This window comes from Choloepus didactylus, chromosome 7 (assembly GCF_015220235.1).
Source record: "Choloepus didactylus isolate mChoDid1 chromosome 7, mChoDid1.pri, whole genome shotgun sequence".
Lineage (NCBI taxonomy): Eukaryota > Metazoa > Chordata > Mammalia > Pilosa > Megalonychidae > Choloepus > Choloepus didactylus.
Genome location: NC_051313.1, coordinates 46,108,945 through 46,133,393, shown reverse-complemented (window position 1 = coordinate 46,133,393; position 24,449 = coordinate 46,108,945). Strand labels below are relative to the sequence as shown.

Here is a 24,449-nt window from a genome sequence, read left to right as displayed (position 1 = left end):
ATCAAAAAAGCCAATCACAAAAGGTTAGGTGCAATATGATGCTGTTTAAATAACATTTTTTAAATGACAAAATTTTAGAAATGGAGAACAGATTAGTAGTTCCCAGGAGATAGCCATGGGGTAAGGGGAGACGGTGAGTATAAAAGCAACATGAGAGATCTTTGTGGGGCTAGAACGGTTCAGAATACTGACCATGGGGGTAGATACATGAACCTACACAAGTAATAAAACTGTACAGAACTAAATACATACACAAAAAAACTGAGTACAAGGAAAACTGAGTATAAGTGAAACTGGAGAAACCTTAGTAAAATGGGTGGATTGCATGAAATATGAATATCCTGATTGTGATATTACACTATAGTTTTGTAAAATGTTACCACTGGGGGAACTAGGCAATGTACAAGGATTGCCCTTGTATAATTTCTTACAATTGCATGTGAATCTACAATCCTCAATTTTTTTTTAAGTTAATTGTTGAACACAGGAAAACAAAATGTGCATGAAAGGAAAAGTAATCCTAACTATTTAACTTAGCTATGGGTAATTTTTATATATTTAAAAAAAATAATGAAAAAATGAAACATTAACTAAAACTACAGACTATACCGGAAGGTTGGGTGGGAAATGTGCTTGTATGTGGTGGGATAAGGGTGAGAAGGACTGAAGAAGAGTAATAACCTCCTCTTCCAAGTCACAGATGATGCAAAAAAATCAAAAAGGAGCGATATTAGTGTGTTACTTGAATACAGGGAAATAAAATCTTAAAATCCATTAAAATAATTGAGAGGGATTGCCTCAAGAGTGGGAAGTTTTGGGAGTAGTGGAGGAAGGTAAGGGACTGTTTTCTACAAAAAGCCTTGTAGAATCATTTGACTCTTTAAACTAGATGTATGAATAATTTTGTTAAATAAAAGTTTTGTTTTTAAAACATACCCCACTACCCTTAAAGTTCAGAAGTGAAGCAGCACAATTATCAGATGAAAATTTATGTGTTTAAACCTATTATGTTAACATTGGACAACTTATCTTCCCTAAACTAGATAGTATCTTAAGGATAAAGATCTACATCATTTCCATGGTTTTATAAACCCTGTAGAGCCTATCACATCAGTAAGTATCCTGTGCATATTCAGAATATAGTTCTTCCTCACAGAGTAGATGGGGTGTTATACTGTTAACTAGTAATAATATCTGAATTTTCTCATGAACTGTGGATTCTGCATAATTATTACCTAATGTCCTGGGCTCACAGAACAAGGAGAGGCAATAAACTTCATTTTACATGATCGAGCTTATTCTTTAATAAGCCTTTCCCCTCTCTCTCTACCTAAGCCAACTTGAAAAGTGAAATCACTGCCCTCCCCTGTACGCGGGATCAGACACCCAGGGAAGTGAATCTCCCTGGCAATGTGGAATATGACTCCCGGGGAGGAATGTAGACCCGGCATCGTGGGATGGAGAACATCTTCTTGACCAAAAGGGGGATGTGAAAGGAAATGAAATAAGCTTCAGAGGCAGAGAGATTCCAAAAGGAGCCAAGAGGTCACTCTGGTGGGCACCCTTACGCACAATTTAGACAACCTTTTTAGGTTCTAAAGAATTGGGGTAGGTGGTGGTGGATACCTGAAACTATCAAACTACAACCCAGAACCCATGAATCTCAAAGACAATTGTATAAAAATGTAGCATATGAGGGGTGACCATGGGATTGGGAAAGCCATAAGGACCACACTCCCCTTTGTCTAGTTTATGGATGGATGAGTAGAAAAATAGGGGAAGGAAACAAACAAACAAACAAACAGACAAAGGCACCCAGTGTTCTTTTTTACTTTAATTGCTCTTTTTCACTTTAATTATTATTCTTGTTATTTTTGTGTGTGTGCTAATGAAGGTGTCAGGGATTGATTTAGGTGATGAATGTACAACTATGTAATGGTACTGTGAACAATCAAATATACAATTTGTTTTGTATGACTGCATGGTATGTGAATATATCTCAATAAAATGAAGATTTAAAAAAAAAAAAAAAGCCTTTCATAGAACAGTTCAAATCTTAGGGGTGTGTTTTGTTTAACGCCACTTTCCAAGCCCCAACATTTTTTAATCAAAAAGACCTTAAAGTCTTACTGCTTGAGGGGTCAGAAGATGGCGGGTGGGCTGCCCAAATGGCTGAAAAAACAAATGGAGATATGACAAACAGGAATGAGACAGAGGGAAGAGCGCTAAATTTTGTGTATAAATTCTACCCAGATCTTTGGCTGACCTCTGAACTACATATGCATAAAGAGACTCCAGAGAGCTGGGAAAAAAGAACAGCTGGAATGCTGAGGGGACAGACCATAAAATAAGATACAATGCATTTCAAAAAATAAAACAATGCATTCAAGAAACTAAAATCTTGTGGTCTCTGACCACACTGGAATTAAACTAGAAATCAATAGCTAAACCTGAAAACCCTCAAAAAGCTATAAAGGTCATTTTTTATTGGGACAATTTAGGAAGTTTGAATAAGGACTAAGGATTAGATAATAACATTGTACCACTGTTAAATTTCCCTATGTTAATATTATACTGCGGATATGGAAAAGACTGAACTTACTCTACCTACGAAATATTTAGAGGTGAAGTGGAAAAGAGAGAAACGATGAAGCAAAAGAGATAAAATGTAAACAATTGGTGAATCTGGGTAGAGAGTATATGGGAGTTCCTTATACTATTTTTGCAACTTTTCTCTGAAAATATGAAATTATATCAAAATAAAACTTTTTACAAAACCTAAAAAAAAGGCCTCAAAAATTGGCGCAAGAAGTAAATAGTCAATACTCTTCATTCACAAATTATAGGAGTCAAAATGTACAAATATCATCAAAGGAAGGTAAATTTTAATAAGTAAAACTTAACCTCTTCTGCCATGATTTCAAAACAATTTTCAATAGTCACATAATTTTATTTTATCTCTATCTCTAAAATAAATAATGCTCTATCAAATAATGACAATTGTAGAATTTGGGATTTCAACAATCTTTTCAGCAATATCCCACCACACCTTTCTACAGTATCTATGTGAATTAAAGCAACACAGCAAAATGGATTAAAACGCTAGTTTAAGCAAGACATAACTTGTCCAAAAGGAAATAGGCCAAAATGTTAACAGTGATTCTCTCAGAGTGCAGAGAATACAGGTAAGCATTACCTTTGTAACCTCTTTTTTTTGTACTTTTTGTCTAGCCATATTTCCAATTTTCCTGCAATGAATATATTAAAAGTATTTAAAAAGACAGAATGAAAAACAGCTCCCCTATAATAAGCTCACAATACAGCTCAGTAGATATGCTCCTAAGAAGTCTCTTTTAAAATCAGGGACAAAAGCTAGGGAATAAGACTAAAATAGAAATAAAGAGTCATAAACTTAAGGAGGAAAAGAGAGAAACATAGTGAATGATAACTTCTCCTAAAAAGCAAAACTGAAAACAGGGTCTCAAATCATTCAGCAACTTCTTCAATAAACTCCAAAGAAGTAACTTATGGAAACACTTGGTCTATACATTACCATCACCATCAATATAATTTTCTATAAAGCATTTTAAAATCTCAGGCAAAATTCTTTGCACTTACTGCTGTAAGGCCTTCATTATTACAAATGTTGACATCAGCACCGTATTCTAATAATTTACTCATACATTTCTTCTGCCTGAAAAGAAAAAGAGACAGTCACAAATACCTTAACTGGTGCTAGAAAATATCCAAATGACAATCATTTTCCTGAAATACTAACTACACCCAGCATTTGTTGATGGCATATATTCAATCTACAATTGCAGTATTTAAATAGACTTTAACTTTTGAAATAAAAAACAAAATGACTCAATCAGGTAAAGAAATGGCACAATCAAGTTTTCATGTCATTAGGGACAAATTAGTCATTCAAAATGAAGAGAAATTTCTAATGTTGACTTAATATTTGGAAAAGTAATTTTCATTCAAAATATAAGACAATATAATTTTAATGGAAGAGGAATGGATAAAACAAAATCATGTCCCAATTTTGTATCCTATAGATATGGTTGCAAAATATTTAACAGTAATATGAGTTATAAAATCCTAACCACAAAATTAATATCATGCATTCCATTAAACTTCATTTTGCTCAAGTACCACTACCCATTTCATTTTGCTCACTTTTCCTCTTAGCCTGATCCACTACTAGTTATTATTAACATACATTTCAAATTCCTCTCATTCATGAAAACTATGGTGATTCCTCTTAACTACTTGAAGCCTCACACTCATCTGAAGATTCACTTTTGGTTGGTATCAAACATGTGGCAATCAGCTGTGAACTCTCCTGTACTGTGACTTTATTTTTCAGGTTTCATATTCTTACACTTCACTTTTGTTATGAGGATTAAATAATGAAACAAATTTCATGTTTTGGAAACAATATATATATACACACACACAAACATACATGCTTGCCCATGCTCTGTAATGGATTAGGGAAATATGATATAATCTCAATGGCATGAAGTTTATGATCTATATGGTGGTTTAGAGCTATGTACCCCTGAAAAACATGCTCTTTAACTTAACCCATTCCTGTGGGTGTGAACCCTTGTAAATTGGATCTTATGATGAAGTTACTTCACATAAGGCAGACGAGTCTTAATCCTATTACTGAAGGGCTAACAGGGAAGGTCATAAAGACAGAAAGAAGCCCCAGAGAGTAGCCAGAAGTTAAAAGTCAATGGAAGAAGAAGAGAAGAAAGGTTAGGAGAAGCTGCCATATGCACTACCATATGATGGAAGAACCAAGGACCAAGGATCACCAGCACCAGCCCCAAAACACCAGTCTTCAGAAAGAAAGCATCACCTTGATAATACCTTGATTTGGACTTCTCCAAGCTTCAAAACTGTGAGCTAATAAATTCCCACTGTTTAAGACAAATCATTGCATGGTATTTGCTTTAGCAATGAGGAAACTAAAACAATCTAGTTGAGCAGGTTTTAAAATATATATATATTTTATATCATGGTATATATGTATAATAGTGCAATATATATAGTACTTAGCATATATAGTATTATGTCTAATACATTAATAGTATATTATATATAGCATATGGTGGGGGTGTATATATACTATGTAATATAAAACATATATAATATTTTATATATATAACTACCTACTCACTAGATCCAAAACTTTTCAAGCTATAGATTATATCATATTTCTTTAAGCAATTCAATACTAAGCATAGTCAGGCACATAGTAATTCTCAAAACTTTATTAATTAGTGATTAAATAGTCAATTTCATAAATCAATAGCTAGAATTCTTATTGATTCAATAAGCTTTTCAAAAAGTGAACAAACTACCTTCTTGCTTTGATTTTTGCATCTAAAACAAAATTAAATGTCATTTAAAAGCAGCACTTTAATCAAAGGAACGGAAGAAAATAAAAGCTCTGAGCAAAACTGTAAGTCCAAATATTTATAAAATTCCCTCATTTAACACACTGGTATGAAAACCTTAAAAAAATAAATCTTTAGTAATTATGAGAAAACAGACCAAATAGTCCTATTAAAATACATTGTTTAAAATACATGTGTGTATTTTTGTATCTGCATCCATACAGCTGAGTTTCTAAAACCTATTCAGAAGTCTGACACAGACCCTTGGCCTAGTGCCAAAATAAAGTTAGGGTTGGACTGGGGGACAGAATCAGGAAAATAAGCCCAAAAGAGTGTTTAGGGTAGGGGTTGCTGAAGAAAAGCAGCAATCCCAGAGGTACAGAGCAGGTGTAGGAAATAAGTATATCCTATTTCTCTTACTTAACAACTACTATGCTACTTTCCAGAATCGGGGTAAGTTAAATAACCAGTGAGTACCTATTTTGCTAAGGACTGGGGCTACAATATTAACATTGTAGCACATGGAGGCTCTGCTTTTTATGAGCTCACATGAGCTCTGCCTTTTATGAGCCCCACCCCACCAAAAAAAAATTAAAAAAACCCTCATATTTCAAATATAACTAATATGCAGCCTAAGCATACACAATAATTTTGGAGGCTTCCCTTTTAACATGCTCATGCAATCATGGGCAATGCTAGATCCCTGTGTAAAAGGAAGCACCTATTTTCCTGCCCAGATACTGCAGCAATTATAGAATGCTACAGTAACCCAAATGACACAGGGACCAGTCATACAAGTGTTCTGTGGCAGATTGATGGGACTTCAGCAGGAAAGGATGGCAACCCAGTGCTGCACTAATGGGTGAGGAGAGAAATACAAATTCAAGTCGAGAGATTTTCTACCCATTCGACAAGGACAACTGCAGGGACAAAGACAAAAAGCTAACCCCCAAAAAACAGATGGACAGGTAAAGAGGGCACAATTCCCCTATGACTTCTATTTCTGTCCGGACAAATCTGGAAGCATTAAGAAATTATAGTAAAACACTATTTCTGAAAACATCAGAAGATACAGGAAGCACCAAGCCATTTAACAAACATTTATTGAGCACTTCTAAGTTATACCAGACACCCATTCAATAAAAAATAAAAACCAAAATATTAAAGCACTGAATGTCAAAAGCAATCTTTATAGAAATAGAAAAACATCCAAATTAAAGGAAGGGTCATGAACTTTTATTCCTTTTCTCCTCATTGACTTGCCATGTGAATATGTGTCATATGTAATATCTGTCATACTTCTTCACCTGTAAAACGTAATGGCCTCCTTCAATTACTGTTGACAAAACAGTGATTAAAATTATTTCTTTTCTATGTGCTATTTAAAAAGACTTTGTTTCTGAAGAAAAATAAACAGTACTGAAAAGTCTTAGCAGACCAAGAACATCCTGTCTTTCAAGTCTAAAACCTGTTTCTTGGTTCTCATGCTGAACCCATCTGACTAAGTCACCTGGTACAATGACAGATTTGTTTTTATCCCTGCTGTGACCAATCTGTCCTTTTCTTTACAGTTGTTGAGAGAGAGTACTGAGATATTTACCACTAAGTAACTATTTTCAAAGAGCTTTGTTGCTATCCTACTAGCACTTGGGATAATGTAACACTGGACCTGAGATCAATTCAGTCAGGGAATGATTGATTTATTCTTGACCTTCTGTATGACATCCTACAACATACCTAATGTAGCTAATAATTATGAACACAATTGTGTAATCAGTATGCTGTTAACTATTAGAAAAGCAGACAATTAAACTGGCTCATGCTAAATTAGGAAATAGAACAGACTTAAGATTAGGGTCAAAGAATGATGCCTTTTCCCTTTCCAAACTAGACATCACTATGGCTCTTGTATTTTTGGCTCTACTTTAATTTATGGATGCAAAATTTTGACCTCAGATTAATGCAATGGACAATTTTAGCCCCATATCCATCTTACTTATACAGCCATCTCACCTATCTAGAATCCCAGTTCAGAATATGAATCAAAAATATCTTCAAGAGAAACCAAAAGAAAAGACAACATAGTGAGGAATGTACTTTCACAGAAAAGTCTTATAGTGTTTATAAAAAGTTGGTAAATATTAAGTTCCTCAAGTCCTGAATCAAAACCTACTTATTTTCACTGCAGACATAATTCAAACCATTTTGACCTGTCTTCTCAGTTCACCAGAAGTTTAAGAACTGAAGAATAATGGTTGTGACACCTGAAATCCCCAACAGAAAAGAAGTCCAAAAACCCATAAAAAGTACAGCAGGATTTAAAGCAGCATACAATGACATAATGATGTTCATAATGATGACCAGAGCTATCAGGAAATGGAAAAAATATATTAAATGTGTCATGTGTAAATGTTTCATTTTGTGGAAATGCTACTTTTATTTATAATGGGAAAAATTTTTATTTAATAAAGAAAGTTTAAAGTTATCCATACTGTTTAAAAAGGCTAGTAAGTACATTATTTATTTAGAAAGCTTCTCATCAAACAAATTAAAGTGAAAAATAGTTTTGGCACTGAAAGGAGTAAGCTACTCTTATCTATAAACTTACTCAGGTATAGCTTATCCTCAAATAATTATACAGGTACAAAGATATTCACTCTGTATTTAATTCCACTAAATACAAAAATTAAAATTAACTAAATAAGCAACTTTAAGTTACCAAAGGAAACAAAATATTTACCCATTTCTAGCTGCCAAATGAAGAGGTGTACAACCTGAAATATCTTGATAGTTAGGATTTGCTCCTTTCTTTAACAGCAGAACCAAGCATTCCACCGATCCACAACTAAAACAGTATTAAAAGATAGTTCAGATACGTCCAATAACCAGCCATAGAACACACAGCTTAATTTTTTTTAAAAAGTTGTATTTAAAACATTATTTCTAAGGTCCATATTTACCTACAATTTGACTTAACTTCTGTCACAAACAGTAACTATCTTCTACTTTCATGATGGTACATTCTACTATGAAAGCTATAAAGTATTTGAGAAATTCAGAAAAAGTAAAGTGTTAGTTTATAAAAGAAACAATAGAGTATTCTCAATTTTTTTTTAATCTTCCATAACTCAAATTCATTGTGAACAATTAATTTCAACACACCTACCTAAAATCCTGGAAAGGGGCTAGATATAAATTGGTTAATTGACTGAGTACACAGTGGAAGATTGTAGATAAAAATCAATCTCCCACTGGAAATTTTAGATCGTAGATATGTTATTAGAATAAAAATTAAAAGATAAAACATAGGACTGGATAACACAGTAAACCCTAAACGATGGACTATAGTTAACAGTGCAAGTTTTAAAATGTTTTTTCATGAGTTATAACAAATGTACCACATTAATGCAAGGTGTTAATAACACTGGTACATAGGAAAAAATACATCTAATGTAAACTATGGACTATAGCTAACAGTACAATTTTAATACTTTTTCATCTATTGTAACAAAGGTATCACACTAACGCAAAGTGTCCTCAATAAGAGGCATATGGGAATGCTGCATTTTTTACATGATTTTTCTGTAAACCCACAACTTCTCAAATTAAAAAAATATAATTAAAAAAATCAATCTCCCACCTAGGTAAAAAATATAAAGCCAGTGATTCCACATGCAGTTAGCAAATCATAATATTACAGCCAACTAGAATTACTCTTCCTGTACTGTTTAAAATCCTATATTGGTGGGATAAAAGAAAAATTTTGAATATACTCTCTTATCTATATCCAGGAAAGATGATCCCCATGCCTAACCTACCCGGATCTGATCCAGAATAAGCTAAGACAATAGTGGATATGAGACTTTTTTTTTATCAGTCCAATCTCAAAGTCAACAATTTACTTAGAGAATGTAAGCATAGCACATTATTCCACAAGGAGATAAAGAACCACTTAGCTACTTGTTCACATCTCTCTCCATAACTGTGGAACAATGCTGATTTAAAACTTATTGATCCTTCCTCTAGACCAGAGTTTAATCCAAAATATATTTAGTCTTACTTTGCTGCAATGTGAAGCAAGCTTCTTTTCACACGGCCAAAAGCATAATTGACATCAAACTTGGAATTTGACAGTAGTTCAGAAACAGACCTACACCAAAAGAAAATTAGGAGTAAATAATAAGATAGTTTTTAAAATCATAAGTTTTTAAAACCATAAGAGTAAATACATAAGATAGTTTTTAAAACCATAAGTTTCTATTAACAGCCCCTTAGGTATTCTTACTAACTATTCAAAAGGTTCTGTCCCACATCAACCAAAAAACAAGGCACTACTGTCAAACTATAGCACTGTAGCCAGCAGAGTATCATCCAAAAAGGCAAACACCTTGACAATAAACTGGTGCTGAACGTTCCCACCTTTGCCTCTTTTGCAGTGCTATGTATGCTACCTGTTCTGAGGACACCTAATAAAGTTGGCTCAGCTTTCCCTAGATTCTTGAGAAACAGTGGAACAGAGTGGCTGCTCCCCATGCAGAAAGCTAAGCCTCCCTATAAGAATTTTGGTGAAATAAAGAAAATCAGGCCAAAGAAAAAAAAAATTCTGAATTATACCAAACAGGAAATTTAAAGCAAAAAATAATTTATATTTTCAACTTTTGCAAAATATAGTTTCTCCTCACTCTCTTCTCATTATATTCAACTACTCAATGACTAACCAGAGCAAAGCTGTCTGCTCCAAGCATAAACATCCATCACACACCTAAATAAATACAACTCATATATGCCTCTCTGTAAAAGAGTATACATAAACAAAAAGACCATCAAAGCAGTAGCACATTAGGGAAATAAGTTGTCCCTTTGTCCTAATCTGTTGTTATTAAGATCAGTAATGACCTCTAATGGAAACCATCACAACATTTTTTTGTCAGGTGATCAACCAAATACTTGACTTAATATCCGATAATTCATTTTTTAAATCCCTTTACCATAGAATTTTACAGCTGAAATGGATCTTGGAAAATGTTTTTTTTTTTTCACAGACTAAAAATTCTAACAGGTTAAATAACTTGCTCCAGGAAATATCCAAAAAAAAATACCAAAATTAGGAAAGATCCTGAGTATTTAAAATAATACAGGAACTAAATCTATGTCCAAATCATGCGCGCGTGTGGGTGTGTAACATTTAAGTACATTCATACTTCTCAAAAAGTATAAATGTGTGAAAGAGGCACTCACCTGTGTTGATCAGCCATAACCATTGGCATTAAGGTATAAACAGCAGTTTCATTATCTGGGTAATAAAAAATAATAATAATTAATCTATCTCCTCCAGAGCTATGTCAAATCACCTATGACTACTTTTTCCAAGGAGTGGTAAGATTACTTTAGAGTTTTCCTAACTCTATATAAAAGGCAAGAAGGGGACGTGGAAGGGATAAAGGTAGTGCAGAATACCTGAAGCATTACAAAATTTACAGAAGTGCCAACTTTCTTATCCCCTGTATATCTTAAACCCTCTATATCATCGCAAAAGTGCTCTTATATTTCTATATAAGAGAGGAAATTGGAGATCTGATCTTCTGCAGCTTTAACAACTTAAATTTCTTTCACTTCTAAAGAGACGTTTCTAGACTTCACATTTTAGCATATTTATATGTAGTATGGGGGAATTTTAAGCATATATGAGTATTAAAGATATATGTGCTAAAATAATTTTAAAACCTTAAATATACATGGGTCTTTCTTCTGGCCAATGTTATAACAAAAGAATTTATTTTAGAAGCTTTTATAAAACAGTTTTAAAGTCTTACATTGACACATTGCTTTACACTAGTCACATTTTTATTTGTATCTTTTTTAGAATAAATTTATGAAAAAATCCAAATAAAAGGTTAAAAATCAAGATCATTCATGATGCCATATTACACTTAAATTTTTACTAGTGTTTTGAAATTATGATATATATTACTAATTATCATGTCTCAATTCAAGCATTTTAGAAGTTTGTTTTTTAATAATAGTTACTTACAGAGAAGTAATACTGATAGCCCCCACTTAGCCCTTAAAAATTTACTGATATGAAAATTAACGGATGAAAGCTTGAGGAGAAACAGGATATTTGCATAGTATCAAAGTATCTCCCCTAAATACTAATTACAAAGGAAAAAAGAGTAAATTTACAATGGAAAACCCAGCAGACACCACCTTAATCAAGTGATCAAGGATAGCATCACCAGAAATAATACATAAGGACATCATGTAGTCCCTGATATAATCAATGTATCATACAGTATGTGGCACATCGATTTTATAATAGTCTTAACAAAAATGTTTAACTTCACTACAATCTTGAGAAAACACCAGACAAACCCCAGTAAGGGGGGGCATTCTACAAAATAACTGACCAGTCCTCTTATAAAGTCTCAAAACCATGAACAAAGAAAGACTGAGGGGCTATCACAGTTTGGAGGAGACTAAGGAGACATAAATGCAATGTGGGTTCCTAGATTAGATGCCAAAACAGAAAAAGGACATTAGTGAGAAAACTGGTAAAGTCTATAATTTAGTTAATAATATTACACCAATATTAATTTCTTAGTTTTGATAACTCTACTATGATGTACAAGATGTTAATATTAGGGGAAGCAGTGGGAAGGGTGTAAAAGAAATCTATGCTATTTATGCAACTTTTCTGTAAGTCTAGAATTATTGAAAAATAAAAAGGTTTTTTTAAAAATGGAAGAATAAATGTTAAGAAGAGTCTTAAGACATGAACCAACCAAATGTAATATTTGGACTTTGGATTCTGGTTCAAAAAGCCAACTACATGAGGAAATTTTTGAGAGGGGGAAGAAAACTGAACACACACTGGGTATTTGACAATAATTAAAAAATTGCTGTTAATTTTTTGGCTATGATAAAATGGTGGTGTGATTATGTTTCTGAAACATAATTTATATATTTAGAAATATATATTGAAGTATCTACAGGAGAAATGAAAAAAAGTTACTGCCATTTCTTCAAATTTTTATTATTTTATTAATTGTGAGTAAATAACACTCACTAGGACTAGCACCATTCTTTAGTCCTAGTCATCATTCACAAGATCACAGTGTGCAGATGCAACAACTCTCTCACTACAAAAATGAAATAATAATAATCTCATTAATAACAGCATGTCATAAGCCATCATCTTAAAGGCAGTATTCTAAAGGCTCCATATGCATTATTTCTTCTATCCTTATAACCTTAGGAGGTAAGTACTATCATCATCCCCATTTTACAAATGAGAAAACTGAAGCACTAAGGAGTTAATTAAGTTAACAAGCTTTGTGACTGTGGCATATAAGTGGCTGAGCTGGAATTCAAACCTGGCTAATCCCAGAGCCTCCACAATAAGAAATACATCTCGTATTGCAATCCAGCATACACTGTATACAATAAAAAAAAAAAATTCACATAATACTTATCCTTAATATGTGCAATACATTCTAATTTGTTTTGTTCTATTTCATTTTTTAATGCTAATTACAATCCACTAAATTGTTTTCAGTAACTACCAATGAGTCATCACCAGCAGCTGAAAAACACTGCACCAAACCTCCCTTGGCATAGCAACATTCTTTCTCTCATAAAAAACCCAAATCAAAATATGAACTTCTAAACCATGACAGTTTCAATCAGTTAATTCCATGAAAAGCAAAGCCATTAACAGGAAATACCCTTATTTATGAATTCAGACTTACAAATCAAGATAGTGAATAATTCTAAATGGGCATGAGAACTACATTACATCATAAGGCTTACACTAGTTTTATTTAGGTGTTTATTTCTATTTTTAATAAAATTTACATACAGTTTTTACACATCAATCTATTGAGCACCTTATAAAAACACAGCTCGCATACACTAAAAGGTAAGTATGAAGAAATAAATATCATCACAATTATGGCACTAGGTGGCAATTACCCAAGAAATACAATATTGAAATATAAAACAAAGTTTGTTGTCAGATGCTTCCCTCTCTCCACATTCAAGAAGACACCCTGAGGACAGGTATATAATTAAAGTTTTCAAAGTGATAAGAAAAGTTTAACCTCTCAGTTTACCAAATACATTGCCATCTTTGTTAACTGGTAAAGTTTCACAACTCAACAACTAAAAGGAAACCCTTAAAGAACACGGAGCTCCCATTCATTACCTTATACACAATTTCTCCTCAAACCATCAGATGAGAGCAACCATCATTCAAACATATGCTAAAAAAGGCTCAAGTCCTATTATTTTATTAAACAAACTGCATTAACTGTAAATGCAATAGTTAAAGACTATTTTCTCCACATAGGTGAATATAAACCAATCTTCTAAAGTCCACTGAAAATTTATATCCCTAAAGTAATCTTCCCTCTTTGCACTTTTTTCTCTTTCACAATGATATTCCAATGTTAGCCCTGCCTAGGATGACTCAACAACTGCACTCCATTACTTTGTGTAATACTCAGGCTTTCAACAGCCCAAGGAAGCATAAATTTGTCCGCCCAGTAGCCAATTCAGTACATCAACTATCAGTAGTGTCATCCTAGGCATTAAGCTAACATTACAGGGAAAGATGATTAACACCTTTCCAATCTTAATAATCTGTTCCAATTAGAAACTTATTAATTACTAAACTCAAACAAGGCAAAATAAACATTTGATCAATACAACAATCTGAATTTTTATAATTAGAATGTACTATATATGAAATACTTGAAAGACTCAAGTTCAGAGAATTCAAAACGATTCATCAGAATTTAGGAGAGACGAATTCAGGGAATGAAATGAGCAACCATACTGTAAGAGAAACAAACATAAACAAGATGCCATTTTTTTCCTAGCAAAATGGAAAAAAATTTACTTTCAATTTTAATATCTAGTTCACAGGCACACTCAGATTGCTGGTGGAACTTTCCAAAAAGTTTGTAAGACTGACATCCAAAGCCTTAAAAATGTTCATATAATTGACCCTGTAATTCTTCTAGGAATTAAACCTAAGGAAATATTTAGGGAGGCAAACTAAGTCTTAAGTACAAAGATTTTCTTCAAAAATGATCAGTTATAAAAACAAAAATTAGATTCAAGATGTTACATGCATCCTATGAAATCCTACAAAGTAATCAAGCATATTTAAGCATATTAAAAATGTTTGTGACACAGTATTTTCCAAAAGCAAAATAAAAGACTGTATGCAATATGATATTCAGTTGGCAAATGGAGAAGAAATAAAAATGGAAAGAAATAAAATGTTAGTATTGGGGCAATACACATTTTTTAAATTGCATTATTCTTTCTTTTCCAATTTTCTACAACGAAAATATATTACTTTTAAAATCAGAAAACAATACAGTATAAAGCCTTCTAAATTATATTTAAGTAAAAAAATCAGAATTAAAACTAGGCAATATAAATTGCAATTATCAGTGAAACTATGCATGAGGTCTTTTTTATCAACCTATAGCAAAAATTTAACTATGGAAAATAAGCGTGAGAGCAGCATTTAAGAAATGGACTCAAAGCTGAAAGTTGAAAAGAAAAGGGGGAGAGAGAAAAAGTTGAATCAGGAAGTCTGGTCACTAAAATCAAGATTATTTTAAGTCAACTAGCTTCATAGTAGCAAAGTACCAAATACAAAATTATTTTTGACAAGTCAATACAAATCATCCCTATTCTGAATCTTAAATATAATGAGGAAAATTTTTTCAAGAAAATCATCCCCAAAGTCTTCAATCGCACATTAAGAAATGATGATTCTCTTCCAAAGCCTCCTTCCCTAACTTACAAATCACCTCACCAGCAGTAACACAAAGAAAGTTTCGAAAAAATGAAGATAAAAGACTACAATGAAGGAAAAAAAATTCACCAGCCATAACCACCTTCTAATCGTTCTCTAACTTAGTCATAAAGAGCCAAAAGCCTTTTTGAGGCAACACTGCCATCTCCCATTGACAATAAAACGTATGAATTTATTAAGCAGCAAACAAAACGGCTTTCTCAACTCTCTTATTACAAGTGTTTTGCCTGCCTGAAGGAAACCCAGCGCACGGACTAAAATCCCTGAAAGACAGGGACCAAACCTGGATCTTCTTTCTAGATGCGCCCCCACCCCCACCTGACCCACTCTGTTTAAGTCTGATGAATAAAATAAGGATAGCATGCATATTTTAAAAAAGTGCATTATGTGAATATACACACAAGCACTTTATAAGTTTGGTGTGTCACACTCGTTTGTTTATTGTCAAAATACAGTAGTGCCCTACATTTTCAAAAAAGCCTGCCCCAGCCTACCCATCCTACGCAGCTTAAAGTAATACTATCTTTGGAGCATCTTTCTCTCCCCAGCGAGCACTAACTGTAAAAGAGCCCGCAATTCTAACGTTTTCTGAATCCGGGTCCCCACTATACGACTGATATTTTTGCCCCTTCGCCAAAAACCCTTAATCTATAGTCGGAAAGACCTTTATACCGCTTCTCCCAAGCATTAATGACTCTCACTAACCCCTCCCTTCCCTCAAACTCCCACGCGCCAGAGCGCCGGCAGCCGAAGACTGGTCGCCCGGGGTTTCAGGCCCCTTCGAGCTCCAGAAAGTAAAAGTGGGCGTTTTCTCAGCTTTCGGTTTGTTTTCGCGGCGGACCTCGCCTCGGCCCCGACCCGAACCCCGCCCCCGCCCACCTCCTGTTGTCCCCGGGGCCTCTGCCCCGCGACCCCGCTCACCCTCCGGCAGCTCCACGGTGCGGGCGCGGCGCAGCGAGCGCGTCAGGCGGTTGAGCTGCTCCATCGCTCTCTCCATCCTCCGCGCGTCCACCGCGCACACCTCGCCGCGCCGGCGGCCTCCGCACCCAACGCCCTACATCCCGCCCCCCGGCCCGTCCGGTGGGCGGAGACGCAAGCTCGCCCAGACCAGCGCTGGGGGCTGCAAGGGCGGCTCCGGGCAGCTTCTTTCGTTCGGGCTAGGGGAGGCTGCCGGATAGACCACCGAAAAGGAACCCGCCGCCACCACTTGCGCCCTTCCTGCCGCCGCCTTCGCTTTCCTCCGGGGTTCGCACGGCCTTCTGGGAGCGGTAGTTCCGAGCCAGTCGAGCCGCGCTCCCGGGGCGGAGCGACGCTGGGTGCGCCCGCGGTTCCACACTCAGCCCCGCCGACGCCCCGGTAGGTGTGTGTGTGTGTGTGTGTGTGTGTGTGTGCGGGAAGCCCCTCCCAGGCTGGGAATCCCCGAGATTCCTGGAGAGACTTATTGGGTGTTCCCACGCCCAACTCCTCCTACCAGAGAAACTTGAACCAGAGCAGTTTACTTCAATTTTATCACTGCCCCATATAGCAGACTGGGGATTTGCGCGTTTTAAATTAAATCCAACACTATCATCCCAGTTCTGGTACTTTTGTTTTCCAGTTACATGAACTGTTTCAATATCGTGTTTTCATATGTCAAAGAGTATTAAAATCAAATAAATGCAAAAGCAAAATTCGCTTTTTCCTTCATTGTAGGTAACAACCATAACTTGTTTGTCTTCTCTGCTGGGCAACTTCACTGACGGCAGGGACAACACTCTATCTTGTGCATTGTTGCATCCCCATGTTTACCACGGCGTAAAGTTGAAGTTTAGGGAACATGTGGATGATGACAATCTAAAAGAAATTTTTAGTTTATTTGATACAAGACTAAAGTGCCAAGGGGATTACAGTTCCCAGTGGGAAATCAAAGGTTTTGACTTTGTGATTAAAAAAAAAAAAAAAAATTAAGGATGGCAATAAAGTGTGGAAAAAATAAATGAAAAAGAAATCAGTGGAGAAGCATATTTGTTGGCTCTGCACAGAGGTTGAGCACCAAGCCTGGTTAAAACAGAAATTTGAGCAGCTGAAACATGAAAGAATTAATCCAATCAAGGGGTGAATGTCTACATTATGAACCTGGATGAACTACTGATGAGGAAAGTTAAGGAAGGAGTTTTTTCTTCTAGATCCATAGAGGGTGCCAAGATGATGCTAGAGTAAGAGAGAAGCAAACAGCTTGCCTTTCTCAGCTTCTCCCCTAAGAGATAAAGATGTCTTTTCTAGTTTGCTAATGCTGCTGGAATGCAAAAAAACAGAAATGGATTGGCTTTTATAAAGGGGGTTTATTTGGTTACAAAGTTACAGTCTTAAGGCCATGGAGTGTCCAAGGTAAGTCATCAACGATCGGGTACCTTCACTGGATGATGGCCAATGGCATCCGGAAAACCTCTGTTAGCTAGGAAGGCACATGGGTGGCATCTGCTCCAGAGTTCTGGTTTCAAAATGGCTTTCTCCTGGGATGTTCCTCTCTAGGCTGCAGTTCCTCAAAAATGTCACTCTTAGTTGCTTTTGGGCATTTTTCCTCTCTTAGCTTCTCTGGAGCAAAAGTCTGCTTTCAACAGCCGTCTTCAAACTCTCTCTCATCTGCAGCTACTCTCTCAGCTTCTGTGTGTTCTTCAAAGTGTCCCTCTTGGCTGTAGCTCCTCTTCAAAATGTGACTCTCAGCTGCACTGAGTTCCTTCTGTTTGTCAGCTCATTTATATGCCTCCAGTGATTAATTTAGACCCACCCTGAATAGGCGGGCCAACACCTCCATGGAAATTATCCAATCAGAGTCATCACCCACAGCTGGATGGGGCACATCTCCATGGAAACACTCAAAGAATTACAGTCTAATCAACACTGTTATGTCTGCCCACACAAGATTACATCAAAGATAATGGTGTTTTGGGGGACAAATACATTCAAACCAGCACAGTGTCCCTGCAAATAAATGGGCACATGTGCGTTGACAATGTATGTTGGTTAGCCAAGAAAAAGAGAAAGAGGCTCAACTACCCAGCCAGTGATAAGCAGGGGTAGATGGTCACTGGAATGGATGTACCCTCCAATGCCATCCTAAATCAGTTCCAACCTGCAGCTTGCAACCACTTGAGCCAGTGGTGCTACAGGCTCATGGCAGACCTCCATCGTCTTTACCTAACCAGTTGGTTCAGATGAGCTCTAAACCAGTCTGACAACAAGGTGGGAAAGGTCAAAGCTTCGAAGGAATGCCAAATGCTATGGGCCAATCTGAGCCATGCCCAATGCTTTGCAACTTGGCTCCAACTGGAAATGCTCCAGTCTTGTTTGGCCTCCCTACCGTATAGAGTCAGGATTCCCACTGCTGTACAGAAGTTAGCATCTCAGCCTCCATTATTGCCACCACTCCTTAGCCTCCATATAAATCACATCTGGGCACCAAATCTGGAGTATGTGTGCAGGAGTAGTAGCCCCAAACTGCCTCCATGCTGATCCCTTTTCGTCACAGAAGCAGAAGATGCTAGAAGAATGTTTATTCTTAAATATATTTAAGAATTTATATTCTTAAATATAAATCATCTAAACTATGCATTACAACTTGGCTGGAAAGTTTTTTTTTAAGTGTAAATTTTTTTTTAAGAGGAGAAATCATTTGCTGGTTGTTTATTTTTTGGTACAATCAGAAAATGGTGGGATATTGAATTATGGGAGGTTTGACTGTCTTGTTTTTCAAGTTTAGCATTCCATGGGGGGGGTGGCAGTTTTTATACCCTATAATACAGTGCATACTAAATGATGATTTGGAGTCACAGTCTTGCATTTAATATATCTTGAATTATTCTTTCCTGTGTTTTTTAGTAGAATTGTTTCTTGAAACTGCTCTCTGATCTTGGTTCTCCCTGTCAGAACTGTGTGTACTCTTTAACATCCTTGGTTGTGGTTTCCAGTTTTCCTAATAACTTCATTATATGCTGTGAAAGATTGGAAATGTGAGTATCTAGTGTGTGTGATATTAAATTGTGAATTAGTGGAACTTATGATGTAACAGCTTATCAACATTTGAAGATATTGGTACTTGATATCCTCTTAGGGAAAACTTGCCTCCAAATTTTAAGCAGGAAAGTCACTGGAATAACTTTAGAAAAGAATTACAACTATATGGCTTTTAGATTTTTGGTACATACGTTAAATTGTATACAAATTGCTCATAATGCCTGTTTGCTGATCTTCAGAACAACCAATAAAATCTCAATTATGAAAGAATAAAAAAAATCATGGAATGTTTCGCTTACAAAAATCTAGGTTCTTCTGTGCCCCAGACAGTGTTAACATCCTTTTCTGTATTTCTGGGTTTTTCCCCAAGGTAACTGGTTTTATTGGAGGTACCCAAACCTAATTTTCTCCATTTAAAAGAAGAAGAAGAAGAAAAAAATCAATCCGGTAAAAGGCAGAAAGAGAGCAAAAAAGCAAAGAAAATACAAAATAAGATGGTATAAATAAGTCCAGATATATCCATAGTTACAGAAAATATTTACAGAGTAAACATAAATAGAGGTTTTAGGTTATATGGGAAAATTTTTTTTCAACCCAACTATTTGCTGTTTCCAAGAGACCACCATTTCCAAGATGAAATAGAAAGAAGATATTCCAAGTAAATAACCAAAAATCTGGTATAACAATATTAATATAAGCAAAACAGGCTTATAGTGAACATGGCAATATAAGACAGCCCCTGGGAAAGTCTTCCTTCAGAATTAGCCAATAAAAGGACAAATCCCAATTACTTAGAACTTTGGAGGATGAAGAGACTGGAGAAGAACTCCATGAACACTGAATTGAAGAAAAAGAAGAATCTAAAGAGTGGATAGGAAATTTCCATCCTTGACCTGCCAATCTGTAATTCTCCCTTCACTCAGTCCCATGCAGCTTGGAAGTGCACTGTGGACACAATCTATACAGCCACGCACAGCAGCAAGTTAGAACTCTATGCATATCCAGGCACAGAGACCCAAGTCCACAGAGTTCCAGGATGGAACACAAGACATTGTCATACTCCATAAAAAAATGCCTCCCAGTGGGGAGGGGAAAGACAATGTGGTAGAACTGTTGGCAAGAGGTGCACTTACTAAATCCAGTTTCTGTTGGCTGGACCACCTAAAAATGAAGTAGATTTTTCTGGAGTGACTCACCTTTTCTGAACTGACCCCACCTAGGTCCTCATGGCAGATATACTAATGGAAAAGAAACTAGAGGCAGAAAACCCTCACAGAAAAACAGGGAGGGTGTCTAAACTGAACTGCTATGAGACAGGAGGGTCCAGAACTGAGAAGTGTAAGGAAAAGGGGACATTGAGTAAGGGGAAGAATTTAAACAAATCATAGGAGCTGACAAGAAAATTCTACACAAACAAGGAAGAAAAGATCAAGATCCCCAGAGAAGGAACAAAGGAAGGGAGACTTCCTGCTAGATGTGAAACAATTACACAGAAAGTACAATCTTAAAAACTGTATCACAGAGAGAAGCTGAGAGAGACGTTTTGGAGGGAAGCTAAGATATGTAATTCAGAGTTTGCTCCCAGGAGAAGCTATGAGCCAACACAGACCCAGACACTTGGACATGCTGGGAGATGCAGACAGAAGGACATGTGGAGATACTAAGCTAAGAGATGAAACCCAGAATTTTCCCTAAAGAAGCTAAGAGAGGCTGAAGCCCAGAGACATTTTAAAGAAAACAATTTTTGAAACACAACCTGAGAGCAAAGGACCAGCAGACATCAGCCATGTGCCTTCACAGCTGATAGAGGTGTTCCAGACACCACTGGCCTAACTTCAGTGAAGGTATCCTATTGTTGCTACCTTAGCTTGGACACTTTTATGACCTTAGAACTGTATATTTGTGACCTATTAAGTCTCCTTTATAATAGCAAAAAAAAAAAAAAAAAAACTGTACCACATATCCAGGGCAAGAATCAGATGAAGAAGACCTGAGAAAATCCAAACAGTTAAACATAGACTACTCTAAAGATCTAGAATAACTTGGATGAAGCATCCAAGAAGAGCCTAAATGCAAAGAAACTTAACAATAAAACTCTAAACAGGAGGGAGTTAACTCATCAAGAAAAGCAGATGCCTAGACATCAGCAAAAAATCACAAGATATAATAAGAAACAGGAAAATATGGCTCAGTCAAGGGAACAAAGTAAAACTTCAAAGGAGACTGAGAAGTTAGAACAACAAATAAAAGATATCAAACAATAAAACATGTTCAAGAAGATGATGGGAAATTTGCATAAAGAGATAAAAAAGGATATTAAGAAGAAAATGTGTGATCATAAAGCATTTGTAAGTATAAAAAGAAACAGAAATTATGGGGATGAAATGCACAATAGTAAAGATTAAAAATACCCTAGAGGTGATAAAAAAATATTCTGTAATTAGATAGTGGTGATGGTTGCACAACCTTGTATATATACTAAAAAATGTTGCGCTGTACACTTTAAATTGGTAAATCATATGGTATGTGAATTATATCTCAATAAAGCTATTTAAAAATATATATATATTCTAGAGGCATACAACAGCAGATTTGAATAGGCAGAAGAAAGGTAAGTGAACTAGAAGACAGGACAATCAAAATGATACAGTTAGAAGAGCAGATAGAGAAAAGAATAAAAAATTGATCAGTGTCTTGGGATTTGAGTGGCAACACAAAACACATAAACATACACATCATAGGTGAATGTGCCAGTTTGTATATATTATGTCCCCCAGAAAAAGCCATATTCTTTAATGCAATCGTGTGGGGGCAGACATGTTAGTGTTGATTATGTTGGAACCTTTGGATTAGGTTGTGTCCATGGAGATGTGACCCACCCAACTGTAGGTGATAACTCTGATTAGATAATTTCCATGCAGACGTGGTCCTGCCCATTCAGCATAGGCCTTGATTAGTTCACTGGAGCACTATAAAAGCTTAGACAGAAGGAGCTTACAGCTAGCTATAGCTGAGACAGTCATTTTGAAGGTGGCCATTGGAAGCTGATGCAGACATTTTGGAGAACACCATTTTGAAATGCAACCTGGGAGCAAGCAGATGCCAGCCACATGCCTTCCCAGCTAACATAGGTTTTCTGGATGCCAATGGCCTTTCTCCAGGGAAGGTACCCTTTGCTGATCGACACTTTATGGCCTTAAGACTGTAACTGTGTAACCAAATAAACCCCCTTTATAAAAGCCAGTCCATTTCTGGTGTCTTACATTCCAGCAGCATTAGCAAACCAGAACAGTGTCCCAGAAGGTGGTTTAAAAAAAAAGGGGGGGGGGGGAGGCAGTAAGAATATTTGAGTAAATAATGGCTGAAAAATTCCAAACTCTTATGAAAGACATAAATATACATGTCCAAGAAGGGAACACACTCCAAACAGAATAAATCCTAATAGACCTGCTCTCAGATACACACTAATCAAAATGTCAAATGCAAAAGATAGAGAGAATTCTGAAAGCAGGAAGAAAAAAGTGATTCATCACATACAAGGGATCTGCAATAAGACTAAGTGTGGATTTCTCATCAGAAACCATGGAGACAAGAAGACAGTGGCATGATACATTTAAGATACTGAAAGAGAAAAAGAGCCAGCCCAAAGTTCTTTATCCAAAACTGTCCTTTAAAAATGAGGGAGAGTTTAAAATATTCACAGGCAAACATACACTGAGAGTTTGTCAACAAAAAAATTGCCCTACAAGAATTCTAAAGGGAGTTCTGCAGGTTGAAAGGAAAAGACAGGAGGGAGTAGCTTGAAGTAGAATGAAAAATGAAGATATTCAATACCGATAACTAAAAGGGTAAATGCAAAACCCAATAGTACTATATCCTCAACATAAAACTCTACTTTTTAATTCTGATAAGAATCAAAATACCATTTGTGCCAGTTTGGATATATTATGTCCCCCAAGAAAAAGCCATGATCTTATAATCCAATCTCATGGGATATTGGGATTAGGTTGTTTCCATGGAGATGTGATTCATCCAACTGTGAGTGACACCTTTGGTTAGGGTGTGACTTCTGATTGAATGTTTCCACGGTAAGGGTAAAAAGAGAAAGAGAGTAAAAATTAAAATAAGATACGGCATATAAAATTCAAAAGACAAATGGTAGACAGTACATTACACTGAGTGAAATTAGCCAGAAACTAAAGAATGGATACTCTATGGATCACTAATATGATCTAACATTGATGAGTGAAATTTGATAGTTAAAGTTGAGAAGACAGGTTGTCAGGAGATAGGAAGAAGTTAGAAAATTGGCATTTGAGGCTACAAGAGTACATGAGGTTCAACAGTATTGATTGTATAGATCCAGAAATGGATAGCATAATACTGTGAGATGGTAGTACAATATTGTAAGTACTCTGAACAAAAATGAGTGTGCAAATGGTTGAAAATGGAAGGCTAGGTGCATGTATGACACCAGAAGGAAAGATAGAAGATAGAATTGTATTATATAACTCAGCAAAACCTAGGGTAGTCAATGATGGTGATTAAATGTACAAATATAAGAATATTTTTAAAAGGGGAAAAATGAGTACATTGCAAGGTGTTAAAAATTGGATGGTATAAGGGAAAAATAAAATCAATTCAAACTACAGACTATAGTTAAGATAACATTGTAAGATGCTTCCATTAATTATAACAAAGGCAATATACTAAAGCCAAATGTCTATAAAATGGGGGATATAAGGGAGTGATATGGGATTCTTGTGTTGTTGTCATTGTCTGACGTTTTCATTGTATTGTATTGTATTTTTATTTTTCTTCTATCTTTTATATTTTTATTCTTCATTTTTTCTCCTTTTTCTCTTTCTTTGTGGAAGAAATGTAAATGTCCTCATATAGATTGTGGTGATGAATGAATAATTATGTGATCGTACCAGGAATCATTAATTGTTTACTTAGAATAGATTGTATGGTATTTGAATAAAACTGTTTGAAAAATAAACAGAGGGATACAAGTGCTGGAGAAAATGTGGAGAGAGGGATGTACCTGTTCACTGTTGGAAGGAAAGTAGAATGGTGCAGCCCAACTGGAGGGCAGTGTGGTGGTTCCACAGGAACCTAACTATGTATAGGTTTGCCATATGGTCCTGCAACCCTGTTATTGGGCATATAGTTGGAAGAACTGAGAGCAGGGACATGATTGGATATTG

The 24,449-nt window shown here is 35.8% G+C and overlaps 1 protein-coding gene across 5 annotated transcripts in view; it reads right to left on the bottom strand.

Annotated features, from left to right (window-relative positions):
• Positions 1–16,474, bottom strand: part of HACE1 (HECT domain and ankyrin repeat containing E3 ubiquitin protein ligase 1) — a 110,938-nt gene extending 94,464 nt beyond the window's left edge. For 3 of the 5 annotated variants that reach the window (XM_037843343.1, XM_037843342.1, XM_037843344.1), the window contains exons 1-5: positions 16,168–16,243; positions 10,653–10,707; positions 9,475–9,564; positions 8,155–8,259; positions 3,619–3,694 (exon numbers count right to left, since the gene is read on the bottom strand). In XM_037843343.1, the coding sequence (XP_037699271.1) occupies positions 3,619–3,694; positions 8,155–8,259; positions 9,475–9,564; positions 10,653–10,707; positions 16,168–16,243 (402 nt within the window). Of the gene's footprint in view, positions 1–3,618; positions 3,695–8,154; positions 8,260–8,378; positions 8,456–9,474; positions 9,565–10,652; positions 10,708–16,167 lie in introns of those variants that run through there. The other 2 variants (XM_037843341.1, XM_037843345.1) reach the window with 2 other exon arrangements.
• Between the last annotated feature and the right edge of the window lie 7,975 nt (positions 16,475–24,449).